Raw genomic sequence first — 14,606 nt, 5'->3', positions numbered from 1 at the left:
TAATGGTTGTGGTTCTTGATGTCAAACGAATCTCACACAAATATTGTATATATTCCAAAACCTGCAAAATAAGCTTTAAAGGTTCGGTGTATTGGAAGCTGTTTCCATTTACCGCTTCTGTAAATTCTACGTTTGAAATTCATTCTTATCATTTATTTTACTCTGTTAGGATCTCTTAAGTAAAAATGCTATACAATTTTACAGCATTTTAGCTGAAGTTATTAAAAATACGTACTCTTGTATATAAATCTCATAATAAAATACATAAATCAAAGATCGATTCCTGTTAAATAAAAGCGCCTAGATAATGTTAAAATCATTTAGAGATTTGCCAAAAAAAAAAAAAAAAAACCNATATATATATATAGAAATAATTTTACCACTAGTAACTTACCAGGAAAACACACTCGGAACTTCTATGTTGACTACTCTATTACGTTAATGGACGATTTTGTCACAAAAGAAAAGAAAAAAGAAAGTAAAAAACAAAAACGTTTATGAACGATGACGTGGAACTGAAAGTAGGCCAGCTGTAACGGGAAGTGTTCACGTGGCAACGAAAGTCTTCTGGTCAACGAGTTTGTCTATTTCTAATCTGCCCACCAAATTCTTCCAAAATGTTTGGCTACTACTAACTTAACAAATTCACACAACTTCATTTGGAGATTTCAATTTAGAAACTGAATTTTTAGTTTATCAATTAATCTTATCGGATATGGTGTGAACGAGTTATTGGCTACTATTGGGTTGATATTTGAATATTACTAAAAGTTAAAAACTAAAAACCAAAAAAAAGAAAGCACTATATATATGTACAGTTCATTATATATATGGTTGCAACATCAAAGAGAAAGACAAAATATTCTTGAAACAAATGAATTGTTGGAAAAAAAATCAACAAACAATTCATAAATGACTAACCAAACTATATATATTTTATTCCATCAACAACTGTTAAGAGGAATTACATATCTGAAAAAAGAATAACATTTAAACAAGATCAACACAACACTTATATATTAATTTAACCATATTAAAAAAAATCAACCCTTACTTTTTATATCACAAGCAAAACTTAAACCAAGTGAAAGAAATTGCAAACAAACAGGTTTGAAACTACTAATCTAATCAGTTAAAACAAAGATGAAATCACCAGAGTGTGATCGGTGATTCGAGTTATCTTCAGTGGAGAAAAGGCTCGAAAGTGCTCACCACCTTCTTCAATTGGTCAAACAACGACAAATTTGACACCGTTCCATCGTTTCCAGCGAGAACCCTATACTTATCTTTCCTTGTGAAGTTAGTGCACTCGAACCCTAACGTAGCCGCCAAGATTCTCTGAACATAGTTCGCCACATCATGGGGGCTCTTCCCGGACGAACACGTTGCCTCAACCGGAAGCTGGTTCAAAAACGTAACCTCGTAAACCGGTCTCGGGTTCATGAAGAAGAAAATCGGGTCTAAACCTTTCCAGCCTCTCGCCGTGGTCGCGTGGAAGAATCCAACTCTATAGTTCATCGCGACGGGAACAATCCTATCCGTTAACTCAGCGAAAAGCGCACTAAATCTTAGCAGAAACGGTTCACGACAAGTGGTTCCCTCAGGACAAACCACTAGATCTCCTTTAGACAGTTGTTGTTTGATCTTCGCAGCGTCTACGTCTCTGATTCTTGTCAACCTAACGGTTGGAATGGGAGATAAGATCTCGGATAACCGCGAGATTGAGTAAGTAACGGCGGGGATGCTGCGTCCGAGCACGTAAGATAATACCACCGGGTCCATTAGGGTTCTATGAGTACACACAAAGAGCACGCCGGATTTTCCAGCCGCCGGTGGCTGAGGAGGCTTGCCTTTGACGATGATATGGCCGCCGAATACCTGAGAGACGTAAGGTGTAGCCCACAATGGGAGGATGGCTCCAAGAGTTATCCTGATGGCAGCTAGAATGATTCCGAATGGGATCCAAAGGAGGATAAGGAGAGCGGTGGCTGGCGTTGGCCGCTTCACTAGGCGTCCGTCGTGAAATATCACCGGGAGTGGACGTAGCTGAAGTTGTTCGTTGCCGTGGTTGTAGTTCTCCGGAATGGGTGCATGAATATGCTCCTATATAAAAAGACAAATATCTTTGAGAATGATAAAATAAAGTTGTTGAATTTTTTTGCTTATAAGTGTAACAAATTAGATTTACTATTTTAGTAATCAGCTCATGCAATTAGACGTTACCTCACATAACGATAAGAAAGTTGTAGAAGCGGTCACAGCAGGTCTTCCAAGACCTAGTTGAGGCCTCCGATCAACAAACAAATTAGCGACACGGTTCAGAAAAGACTGATCGACCTCGGTTTCACGTATCAAACCGGTAACAAAACCGAACCGGTTCACGATCAGCTCCGTACCTATGACCTCATCGGCTCTAAGATGCTCCTTGGCAAACCTCTCCACCATAACTCTAGGCATTCTCGTCACCACGACCCTCTTATTACACGAGCTGAAAACCTTCCACGTGTCCATACTTACGTCATCCATGTAGAACTTTGGAAGGACGGCTCTAGCCACCGATTCGATCTCCGGTTCACGTAAGCCAACCGTAGCTACAAAAATCATGAGCTTGAGAGCGGCGTTTCTGTAGCTGAAAACGTCAAGGACTGTGATTACGGGCCAGAGAAACAGCAAGATTGCAAAACGAATTAGACCAGATGCTTCGAACGCTACGAGCATGAAGTAAGAGAATGAATCTGCGTTCTTCAGTATTGTCCCTTCAAACTCTGACACGACTGAACACGGTGTAGTTCCATCTTGCTCCATCACCATTTCTTTATCGAATATTAGTTTTGACTCGATTGGATTGGGGATGAAAGAAAAAATGGATTATAACGTTTTATGTTATAAGGGTTTGGATTGACTAGTGTATCTAATACAATGGGGAAATTGGCAGTTTATCAATATTGCACCTACCGTATTTGTATACATGATTTTTTAAAGTTGAAATATGTCATTGATGAGTCAATATATTATACATAGATATGTGAAGGAAAAAAGTTTATATATGCACGTCACGTGTTTTTCTTCTTCTTCATCTGATGTAACAGTAGTACACGTAAAGTATAACAAAGAAATTCATGGTTTGAAACTCAACAGTTTTGTCCGAATGTTTGGCGGGATGCACCAAAATTAGGCAATCTTTATTATGTGCAACACTATATATATGGATTTAATTAGGTTACTGACCTTATTATGCCATGGTTTATAAAGATTTATTTAATTTATTGCTTGTGATGTGTTTATATTCGGAATGATGTGCACACGTATCTTAGTTTGGTTTTAGTTTATTTTAATAAGACTAGTTGTGAGAGAAACTTGCCAAAGTAGAGCCTTATAATTTCGTTTTTTGATTAATCTGGCATGGTTTGGTTGCCTACCTGACTGACAAAATTATAGATAAACAGAAAGCTTGGAAATCAAAGCACGAAAGCATATGTTGTAATAGTAATTTTTCTGCAGATATAATAACAATACTAATATATAGTTACAAGAATAAATTAATGTTTTGTACATAATTGCGGCATAAAAGAAGTTGCGTAAACTTGCGTGTTTTACAAAGCCTTTATCTCCTTTATGCGCGAATGTCTTATCCGTTTCCCTAACTATATTTAGCTGAGGTTTGGTTGGAAAACTAAACGGCAGCTTCCATCAAAAAATATNAATGACGTTGGATTTGACAACAAAATATTTAACGTTGAAATTAATCAAAGTTTAAATGGAAGAGACAAAAGAGAAAAATTTGTGAGGTTTTTATTTTATTTAAGGTATATATACTTCAATAATATCACGCTTAGAAAAGTTTAAATGTTATACGTAAAATTTCACAATTAATACTAAAATAGATCGAATGAAGAAACGTATCGGTAAAGAATAAGTATGTTTGATTGCATTTGAATGCATCGTTATTAATTACATTGGATTTCGATTCTAATTGATACTATATGCCAACTTTTTCTGAATTGTTAGTCATGTCATCAAACTGTATTTCATTAATTAACTTCATTGAAAGCTCAGCATGTCAAGTAGTACAGTAGTATACCATCTGCTCTGTTTTTCATTCTCATTCAGCTTTTGTAACTATGCTAAAAAAAAAAACATATTCTTGTTAGTGTAAACATTACTTTCTTTCTGAATTGGTGTATATCACCTCAAACCTTGAAAACTGTATTTTCATTTATCCTTGACATGGTACGTGAAGACCAATTTGTATTAAGAAGAGAATGATTCTCTGAGAATCAATTACCACCATAGGTTGCTTTCCCAATTTGTTCAATGCCCTTATATAAAACATATATAGAAAAAATGAGAAAACATCAAAGTAAGCAGTAAACGGTTTTTGTGGTGCTTACTTCTTAGCATTTGATTTACGTATACAAGCTTAAGGATGAATAAATTTGTTTGGTTCACTAAAAATTTGTTGCGTACAGTATATAGTAAAAATCAAGGTAAAACTAGTTATTTTATGAGATTATTTTATTTGGAGGAATAATAATACAGAGTTTGTTTACATTTTTGTAAAACGCAAGAGTCCCAGTATTGATGATAGAGAGCATCTTCATCTGGATGTAACAAGGAATTTAGGAAACACATATCAGCTATAATCGAATCTAAAAATCTGTATGTGCAAAAAAATTATATATCTCTCTCTCTAATCAAATCGCTTTCTTTTTTTCTTTTTTCTTATATCCTCTCCGATGATTTGCATTTTCTAATCCTTATCAACATTTCATTCTCTTTTCTTTTTCCTCTTCCTCCTTCCATCACCTCACAACACTGTCTCCTCGGTGCCTATCAGCAAAAACCAAAAAAAATATATAGAGAATTCAAAACTCACTCAAAACTGTTATACATGAATATGAGAAAAAGAAAACACTAAGCAAGTAGTACCTTGTTCCAATACTCAGGATCCATCTTCATTGAAGTCACTAGTATCCTCTTCACTTTGGTTAACTCAGAATGCTCAGTATTATTTTCGCAACGACCAAAATTCTTATCCGCTACACTATACCAAGTTTTCGTCCCATAGAACCTTACATCCTCTGCACCATCCATGAAATAAGTAACGGGACGCTGACACGGATCAGGTGGCAAGGGCCGAGTGTTGAACACGAATGGTCCATCACTCGAAGACCTCCAAGTTTTGAAAGTCTGCAACGGCGTAGTCAGCTCCTTAGCGGTCAAGAAGTAACTGTAGATCTGAATGGAGTACCCCCAAGAGATTGATATGGACCATTGACGCTTTCCTTCATGGCAATTAATCTGTTGGAGAATTCGATTCTGGTCTAAGGAATAAGGTTTCATAAGGGTCTGTAACGACTCAATCGGGTTTTTGTTAGGAAACATTGGGTCTAAGTAAACTAGGTGATGCAACGATACAAGCGGTGTCAATGGATGCGCCGCTAGATACCCGTATGGATCTCCTTTTATGTCAAGCTGCCAAACAAAGGAATGGTGTGAGTCCAAAGTCCAAACATTACAGGCAGATATTGAAAATTTCATTATGAGACACAACACGTGATCATAGCAGTAATAATGACACGCACAACTTAAAAGAATAAACATTAATTAATTACTCCTTAGAAACAGAGATATATTTAACAATATACTAACAGCTTAGCTGAAACGATATATTTCTAGATTTAAACAAACAAAGATGTTCACTAGTAGCCATAGAGCCCATGATTAAAAGCTTTGTATCCGAACGTGACAGAATCATGTGCTCCACCACTAAAAAGTTTTTTCTACCATATTCATGGACCACAACCAGAACCATTCATAAGTCGGAGAGCATTATCTCAAGCAATTGACTAACAACAGTACTAATTACTATACATTAAGCTCTAACTATTCAATTTGATTAAATAAACGTACCATATAAGTCAAATTTTAAAGGGAAAAAAAAAAACAAAAAAGAGTATAAATGTCTCCAGTTGGGTGACTATATTTCCTTTTTTGGTCTAATATGGTGTGACTTATACTCAATTAATCCACACTCCTAAATTCTCTTTTTTTAGCACTAACACTAAGCTAAGTGATTATTACGTTTGACCCCTTTTGTAATTTAGCACCTTTCGAATTTGTCGGGGCTCAGAAAAAAAAAAAAAACAAAACGGTTTCGACACGTGTATAACATCATACACAAACAAACCAATGGGAATAAAGGACACGTGTATAACAAAAACGTACCTGATGAAAACCGCGTTCTTCGGTGAACGGAACGCCGATCTCGCTAACGCAAGCCGCGATTCTCTGATCAGAACCGTAAAAGTAGAAATACCGTTGGAGACAATCATCCATCGCGTTAGCCAAACGCGCCGCTAACGGACGACTAATCGCGAAACCTCCACCGCCAAACGCCATATCGTACGCGTGCATCACGTCCTGCTCGACGCTCTCCGAGTTACCTCCGATGTACCACATCTGCTCGTGGTCGTATTTAGATAAAACCTTGACGAGATTCTCCGTGAAGAAAACGGTGTCGTCGTCCCCCATGACGAACCACCGCACATTCGGCAGATTCAGTCTGTAACTATCCCAGATGATGCGAGCGATTCGAACGGCGGCTCTCGAGCTTGAGAATTTGAATCGAGTCCAGCCTGGATCGGAAACTCGAATCGGGATTGAGAATCTAACGTCGGAGTTGTTTTGAGGGAAGTTCACCGGTTTATCTACCCAGACGAAGCCACGTGTCGTCGAGTTACGCCACCATAAGGATGTGTACTGGCTTCGATCGATCCAGGTCTCAGCAGCTCCGGCGATGCAGAAGAGGATGTGAGAGATATTGAGAGGTCCGATTGATCCGGTGGGAGAGAGAGCTATGGATTTTTTTTGAGGAACGGTGGTGAATCGGAGACCGTAGGTGCTGGTGGAATAGTCACGAGCGGAAGGGGATAAAAAAGTGGCGCGGAGGACGAGAGAGACGGAGACGACGAGGCAAGCGATGACGGAGAAGCGTATGAAAAGCACGAGGTAGTCACGTGGACGCTCCGGCATGAAGAAGAAACTTGAAAACTTCAGAGCCTCGTCTCCGCCGCCGCGATTCGTTTTCATTTTTTATTTTTTTGAGAGAAGAAGAGGATAAAATCACTCCGGTGTGAGGGAGTGGATCTTAGTCGTCATCACCGGAGATTAATTTTTACGGGGATAATATAACCTCAGGCCTTCGCGGCGGGAACGGAGTTTTTGTTTGAAATTTACGAAGTTACCCCCCACGGTGGCTGGGACTAATTTTTTTTTTTTTGTTTTTTTTTGTTTATATTTATTTTTAGTAGCTAATAGTTTTTTCTGTTTTTCCCTTTTTGGAGTGACAAAGCTCTCTGAGTCTCTGTGATAGGGATGACAGATATTAATATGAGAGAAGAAGAAGAAGAGGTAGCCACCCACGTGAAACTCAAATTACGGAGATGTCCTTCCAGTTCAGTCAACCATGTCACGACTTATTCGAAATATTTTTGTTAACTAATAAGATTGTTTTAAATCCATTATGGAATAATGTTGTTAGTGAGGAGGTTATTGATTGAGGATTTGCATATAATTTTAAAGATTTTAAATGTTATGTAGAATTTTCTGTTATTAGATTAAGATTTTGTTAAGCTTTATTAAAGTTTAGTGTTATTAGTTAGTGATTTGTAAAAAATTATTTAAAATTTTAACAAATTTGGTTTATTGAATTTGGACTTTTATAAAGTTAATAAAAATGTTGTGTTATTCAATTAAAACAAAATAATTATTATTAATAAATTTAATTATTTTGTGTAAATTTTCTTCACAAAATAAAGTCATTAAAAGTATTACAGAGATTGTTTGGAATACTTTACAAAATTTTATAAAACTAATAAACAAAACTATAAAAAAAACTCCCTGATAATCATTAAAAATCTTTCAGTTATTCACTTTTAATGATTTTGTTGAACTATTCAAAAAAATTTATAAATTAGAATTCAATAACAACTCCTAAATTATGAATTTTTTAGTTTTTTTAAAAATATAAAAACTAGAGAATACTACATATGATTATGGGCCTATTCTGAAATATTTTTTCAACTGCGCATGAAAAAAACTCACTCTCCAAAAAAAAAAACAAAATTCCCATTTATATTTGGAACTTGGAAGACAAAGAAAAAAAAACATTTCTAGTTAAGGAGTTTTAGCCTTTAGGTTGTTTGCACCTTGTTCTTAACTTTCATCATATATAGTATCATTTAATTCTATAATAGGATGGATAAAAAAAGTGTTTTGAGCTCAAAAAGATGAAGATCAACATTAATTATAAGAGTAGTAAGAAAGTAGGAAATGTAACAGACTAATAAATAGATACTAGTAGAATAGAGGCATGGGAAACACGTATTTGTTGTAGAGCTTAGATCGTGATAACTGATAAACACACATCTTTGGGTAATGATAATTGAAACAAAGATATAATAATTCTAATTAAGGATACATGCTCGGATGCATTAGGCCTTAATAATTAATATTCACACGTCGATGCAAGCTAAGTCGTCCAAATTGTTTTTTTTTTTCCTTTTTTTATTTTTTGGGTAAACATGTTAAGTAAGTCGTCCAGATTGTTTTTTAAATAAAATGAAGAACGTGTCTTTTCTTTTACGTGAGGGAGGGGCCGACTCACTAAATGGATTGGTGAAGATCGTCTACAAATGATATCGTTTACCTTATTGATTTGGGCTATATTGACAGAGAGTTCGTTTTCAACATCCACCAAAAGTATTTTTATATGTTAATGTACTTATGTACATAAAGAGAGACTATAGTCTATATATGAATATTGAACTTTTTACGGAATACGACGATCCTCCATTGATAGTGTTTGGAAAAAGAAATGTATGACTTCACAATCGCACCCCTATCTCCCGGTCAGTCCTCTCTTCATCCACGTACTCAAACTCCTCATGAAAGCAAAACTAGCGACTAGTCGAATTTACCTTCGAATCTAGTGTGGAGAGTTTGAAGATCAAATTATGCAAGCCAACTACGCTCCTCTGAAATCTATTTTTCCTTTTGTAATAACTCATAAAGTTTACCTTGCCATTAATTTTTGTTTGGAATAGATATGCTTTTTTTTTTTTCCGTCAAGCAAAGAGTAATGTATTAGATTCTTACGACCAACATATTATGTTTAACAAGTTTGGACGATTTGCATCGACGTGTGCATATTATATAGGCCTCTTTTGCTACTAAGAATAAACAAGTTGTCCAAATTGGTTTTCATCGACTGACATGAACATTTTGCTTAACGGGAACGTCTCATAGAGTCAAGGGCTTTATAAGAACCCAATTATAGGCCTCTTTTGCTTAGTAAAAATACAATATCCTATTTGGGCTTCTCACTTTTCTCATTTCAGAATTTGCACTAAATATATGTTTGTTACTTCATGCTTGTGGGGGTTCATCTTATATCTTTTGTATCGCTTGACTTTGGTGCATATTGTTAGTGGCTTCTTCTATTGGTCCAATTAAACGTTAAAATATAGTTATTCTTTTGGGTGCACGCATTTTAATATTTGGTTTGAACTTACAGGGCATCAAAGGCCATCAAAGCCGTCGGCACTAATCCTATTTCATCAATTGATGGAGAAATCGTCGCTAATGATCTTAGTCGGTTGCTACAATTGATCAATTCCTATAGAGATTTACTTTACAACTGATTCATGGTAAAATTTACAGTGAATACGCTAGGTCCCAATCCATCGTCCCAGGTTCTGAAGTTTTAATTACGGAAAGAAATAATACTAGAAAATTGGTGATTATTAAAATAATGTGTCGTCTCCTTGCATGTTGGGAAAATGTCATGGTGCATGCCGATTCCACGGCGATATATAATAGTTTACGTACACAAATGTCAAAAAGGTAGACGCAATTAAATTAGGTAACAGATTTATTTATATTTAGTATTATCTTTGAAGAATCAAAATATTAGACATCGTAGAATTATTAAATGTCTCAAGTTAATTTCAGAATTTTGGATTTGCAATATATCTTCAAGTCTTCAACAAGCATAGTCTTCAACTATATATCTTCAAGTCTTCAACAAGCATAGTCGACTGAATTTACAGGACACTAGCGTAGTTGGACGTATAAATACTCGAGTGTTTCTACATGAGAATTTTGCCTCAATCATAGCGCTACTAAATTTTTTTACTACTATCTTTCCAGTATTCGAGTAATCTGATTGGGATTTAAATAGAAATTAAAACCTTAGATGACTTTAATTACTCTGTAGAACTCAACTAAACTCAAAATTAAATAACAATCTGCGGAAACTTCCAATTATGAAAATGAGTACATTTTTCTTGGGTAGGGAGAACACATAGAAAGAAGTTTTCTTGTCATGATTCGTATGGAAAGAAGAAGTTTCTAAGACAATTAATTTAAGGTTACGTGTACAAACTAGTAAACGAAATAGTTTAGTCTCTCCTAATTGAATATTTAATGTAATCAACCAAACTGGCCAACTCTTATAATTAAACGAACCAGAAGAAAAGAAAAAAACATGCATAACGTGTCGAGCGAGACCGGTCGAATTCGTGATGTGTTAGGTTTCGTGCCGGTGATCTCTTTTCTTTACAGGTTTGGCCAGAAACCTTTCATTTTGACCGTCACGTGGCGGTAGTAGTGGTAGGTCTGTTTCGTGACAGCTATAAACATGCAACGTGTTCTTGTATATTTGGTTTGTCGTACTTTATAGCTGTCCCAAGCTTGGTGAGATTAGAACTACTTTCCTTTATTATACCAAAGGGGACGTGTGTAAACATCCTACAGCCTATCAGAAAAATATCCAAGGGCCGATCCAATATTCTATTTATCATACTATTATAAATGTCATATATATGTGTCTCCCATAGAATCTATAAAAGGAGACCAATTTGTTTCAATATTTGCATATTGTCACCATATTTGTAGGATGTTATCAATTGTTCCAGATTCCCATACACATAATGTAGATGATGATCAAGAACTTGTAATGTATTTTTTTACATAATTAATTTTTGTTAGATTTTCAAATTATATTTTTTAATTTAGTTAAGATCTTAAAATAAAATACCAAATTCTTATTCAATCAATGCATGTACACTAATTTACTATGGGTAGAGTTAAATGTTCATCTAAAGGGATCCAAATTGTGATAAGTTTAAGATTCATTGTATATAAATTCCTACGGTTTTAAAACATATGTTCTGTAATTGATAATAAAAAAATATTACGAGGACTTGAAGAACAAATACAAAAAAGTAGAGAAAATAAGAGAGAGGTATGCGTGTAATTGATGGAAACGTGGAGAAGCGCCGAAATCGAGTCATGGAGAAGTCACCGAGGAAGCATCTTACAGTATCCACGTCAGACCAAACACGTGTCGTTCGAACCTCGTCTTGGAGGCTTTTTAGTTTAAACAGAAAAAAAACAAGACAAGATACTTTTTTTGGCAGGAGTCCCCCAGTTTCAGAGTTCGTTCGCTTTACTACAGTAAGTACAAAGTGAAGGGCGCGTGTTTCTAACTCTCTCTCACGGGCTTACGCATTACGTAGACGCATTTAATTTTTTTTTTTACATCACAGCTGGATACGATGGAGTTAGTGTGGTGCAGATGCAACAACATTAATTATCACAAAAAAATCTAAAATAGAAAGTTTTGAGATATAATGATTTTTTTTTCTTGTTATGGGTTTTACAATTTTACTTTGGTTTTTTCTTTTTTTTTTTGTAATAGTAGTTGTTGTTGTGTGATGAGTGTTGAGTGATGACTTCTTTCTGATCAAGAACAAGAACTTCATTGAAATTATTAACGTATTTGACTATCATGACTAGATACTTGTTGAGTGATTTCACTAAAATATTCATGTGAAAACAAAATTATAGTTTGCTGATTTTTTGGCAGAGCATCTGTATCACGTAAGTTCCAACAATTATCTGCTTTGTAAAATGAGACTCTTCGTCACATTCGTTTTTTTTTGTGTGTGTTTAGTAGTAGAAATTTTTCTAATGTAATTATATCTTTGTACTTTAATGTTAGTAGTATTGGTATGATGATTAAAAATCGATACAGAAGTTTTTGGAATTTTTCGCTTATAATTTTACGATGTCAAAAAGACTCGAATGTTTAGCTAGATTCTTCTCCACTCGTGATCGATGATCTGAGGAAACCTTCTCTTTAAGGATTCCTTTGTATATATATAAAAACCAGAATAATAAATAAGAAGTGGAAGATATCTAAAAACAATTTATTTATGACAAGAGAGATATTTTGTAGAACAGTCTCTATACTAATACTATATACTACGTCTCTTCAGATTCAAGATTAATTGGGTTTTTTTCGTTTACAATATACGAAAAGACGACTGACTACGTACGTGTGTTTTAAAATAGACGTGATCGAAGACACCTCTTCGTGAACTGTGCGAATCGGTGATGTGAAGTGAAACCAAGCACAAGTGGGAGGGCGAACATTACCACGTGTCGACTATGCAACACATACATCGACTAAGCAAACACAATCACAAGCATAGAAGGAATCATGCATGAACATATAAAAAAATCTTTTAATCAACCAGTACGAAACCAAAATATCTCGAGCATTTTTCGTTGTCAACCAATATCTTATAAATAAGCATGGGACAATGCGTGGGAATGAGGTGAAACATTTGTAATCAAATGATGTAATCATGCATTATATATAATTTGTCAATAGTTAAACTATAGTAATATCTGAGTTCAAAAACTAAAAATTTTGAATTTGTGAATACCCATATCGGTATATTTCACACCCGCTATAACCTTCTCACATTTTTTTCCACTTTCTATAAATTTTACGGATCTACTACTGCCTACTGGTTAGTTCATTGAGTTAGGTTGTCAACTTATGATCGTTTATCAAAGACATTAACACCAAACGAAAAAGAGAATTAGACGCCGAAGAAGTATATCTAGCTTTAAATTTACATCCGTTGAAAAATATTTTAACCCACATAAGTACGTAAGCTATATACTTTTTGTTTGTCTAAACATACATAATTAGATTGGCATGTGTGTGTGGGAAGTGAGAGAAGAACAGACGACATTTCCTTGTCGGGATATTTTGGATCTTAATTCCTTGTTTATTTCTAAAACCAAAAATTATTCTGTCTATTTTGGATCTTAATATACCTATAAAATACTTTAGATATTATGTGTTCATGTACGGGTGCGTTGTTTTTTTGTAGCGAATTTATACTTGATGGTACGATCAGGATTCAGGGACATCGTTTCTGTTACAAATCGAAACGATTTAATCATACTTGAAAACTGGAGTTCAAAACATTAGAATGTTTCTGATCATGTTTATGAGAGATTATATGAATGGTATATAGTGATATTACTAGCTAGATTCTGTTGTTAAAATATAAAAAAAGTACTCCCTCTTTTCATAATATAGGATGTTTAGAGAACTTTTGTTGTTTCATAATATAGGATGTTTTCAAGTTTCTATGTAACTTTTAGATTAGTTTAATACTTTCTATTATGCAGTCTTGTTTGTAATTGGTTAAACTTTTTTAAAGTGATTATTTTTTAATCTACGTGCTTTACTCAAAACATCTTATATTTGGAAACAGATGGAGTATATGTTTAGTGATAGTGGGTGACCTATATATCATTCTGTTTTTCATTACTCATTAGTCATCGGTATTGAAGATTCGATTACAGTGTCAAGTGTTCTAAAATCAACCTCACAATACGACTGAGGTTAAGATAAGATCTTACAAGGATTTACAAAAGAATATATATTAATATAAAGGGAAATATGACTGAAATGTTAATTAGGTTATAAATTAAAGACTATAGGATTTTTACAGTTGTATTTTTTTTTTTTAAATGAGTGAAATGTTAAATATGACCAAAATCACATAGTTTTAAATTGTTTGATAATATAATACAGTTGTACTTTTGTTTTTTAAAGAAATCACATAGTTTTAAATAGTTTGAAATCACAAAGTTTTCTAATCTGTCAGTTTGAATTAATTATCTAGAGATTTGTACTGATCCATACATTAGTCATTGAAAAAAGTTGACAAATTTTGATTACAAAACCCCATTATTTAAAGAGCATTATTTTTGACCTCTTGACTCTAAATTATCTTAATCAACAGATCGTATAATTAGGGTATTATAAACAAAAACACTTAAACAAAAAGAAAAAAAAAAAAGAACAAAACGAAGGGAGAGGGGGTGGACCACATGCGTGTCAAGAAAGGCCGGTCGTTACCGTTAAGCTGTGTCGATCTCTGATTGGGCCACGTTAACGGCGTATCCAAAAGAAAGCTAAACACGTGTTCTTGATCAGGAAGTGATTAAAAAAAGAAAAGAAGAATTGGACGGTTTAGATTGTATCTAGGTACCAGGAAAATGGTTACGTCACACCAAACGGTACGTGTCGGATCCTGCCCGTTGATGGTGACGGTCAGCAACTCCCCCCCCTGCCCGTTAATTACGTGTAACGAAAAAAAAAAAAATTTTGTTTGTTACTTTCTTCTTCTTCTTCACCTTAAAATCAAACCTTTTGTATTTAAAAAAAATCC

At 34.6% G+C, this 14,606-nt stretch overlaps 2 protein-coding genes across 2 annotated transcripts; both read right to left on the bottom strand.

The window, feature by feature from the left end:
- Window positions 914-3,018, bottom strand: LOC104745343 (glycerol-3-phosphate acyltransferase 5-like). The gene is made up of 2 exons (XM_010466543.2): window positions 2,224-3,018; window positions 914-2,103 (listed from the first exon to the last, which is right to left on the bottom strand). Exons 1-2 carry the CDS (start codon window positions 2,809-2,811, stop codon window positions 1,183-1,185), a joined length of 1,509 nt encoding a protein of 502 aa, XP_010464845.1. The 5' UTR covers window positions 2,812-3,018; the 3' UTR covers window positions 914-1,182.
- Window positions 4,495-7,363, bottom strand: LOC104745342. Its single transcript, XM_010466542.2, has 3 exons — window positions 6,229-7,363; window positions 4,930-5,475; window positions 4,495-4,830 (listed from the first exon to the last, which is right to left on the bottom strand). Exons 1-3 carry the CDS (start codon window positions 7,090-7,092, stop codon window positions 4,723-4,725), a joined length of 1,518 nt encoding a protein of 505 aa, XP_010464844.1. The 5' UTR covers window positions 7,093-7,363; the 3' UTR covers window positions 4,495-4,722.

The sequence above is a fragment of the Camelina sativa genome, chromosome 15 (genome assembly GCF_000633955.1).
Source record: "Camelina sativa cultivar DH55 chromosome 15, Cs, whole genome shotgun sequence".
Lineage (NCBI taxonomy): Eukaryota > Viridiplantae > Streptophyta > Magnoliopsida > Brassicales > Brassicaceae > Camelina > Camelina sativa.
The sequence above is the reverse complement of the archived record's forward strand: the minus strand, read 5'-3'. Positions and strand labels throughout refer to the sequence as shown.

Bases quoted from the DNA above. Each gene is read 5' to 3' on its own strand.
- LOC104745343 (XM_010466543.2), bottom strand. From the start codon at position 2,811: ATGGTGATGGAGCAAGATGGAACTACACCGTGTTCAGTCGTGTCAGAG. The intron at 2,104-2,223 runs GTAACGTCTAAT...CTTTTTATATAG, and splicing joins CTTTCTTATCGTTATGTGAG to GAGCATATTCATGCACCCAT.
- LOC104745342 (XM_010466542.2), bottom strand. From the start codon at position 7,092: ATGAAAACGAATCGCGGCGGCGGAGACGAGGCTCTGAAGTTTTCAAGT. The intron at 5,476-6,228 runs GTACGTTTTTGT...TTTGTTTGGCAG, and splicing joins AAGAACGCGGTTTTCATCAG to CTTGACATAAAAGGAGATCC. The intron at 4,831-4,929 runs GTACTACTTGCT...TTTTGCTGATAG, and splicing joins ATCCTGAGTATTGGAACAAG to GCACCGAGGAGACAGTGTTG.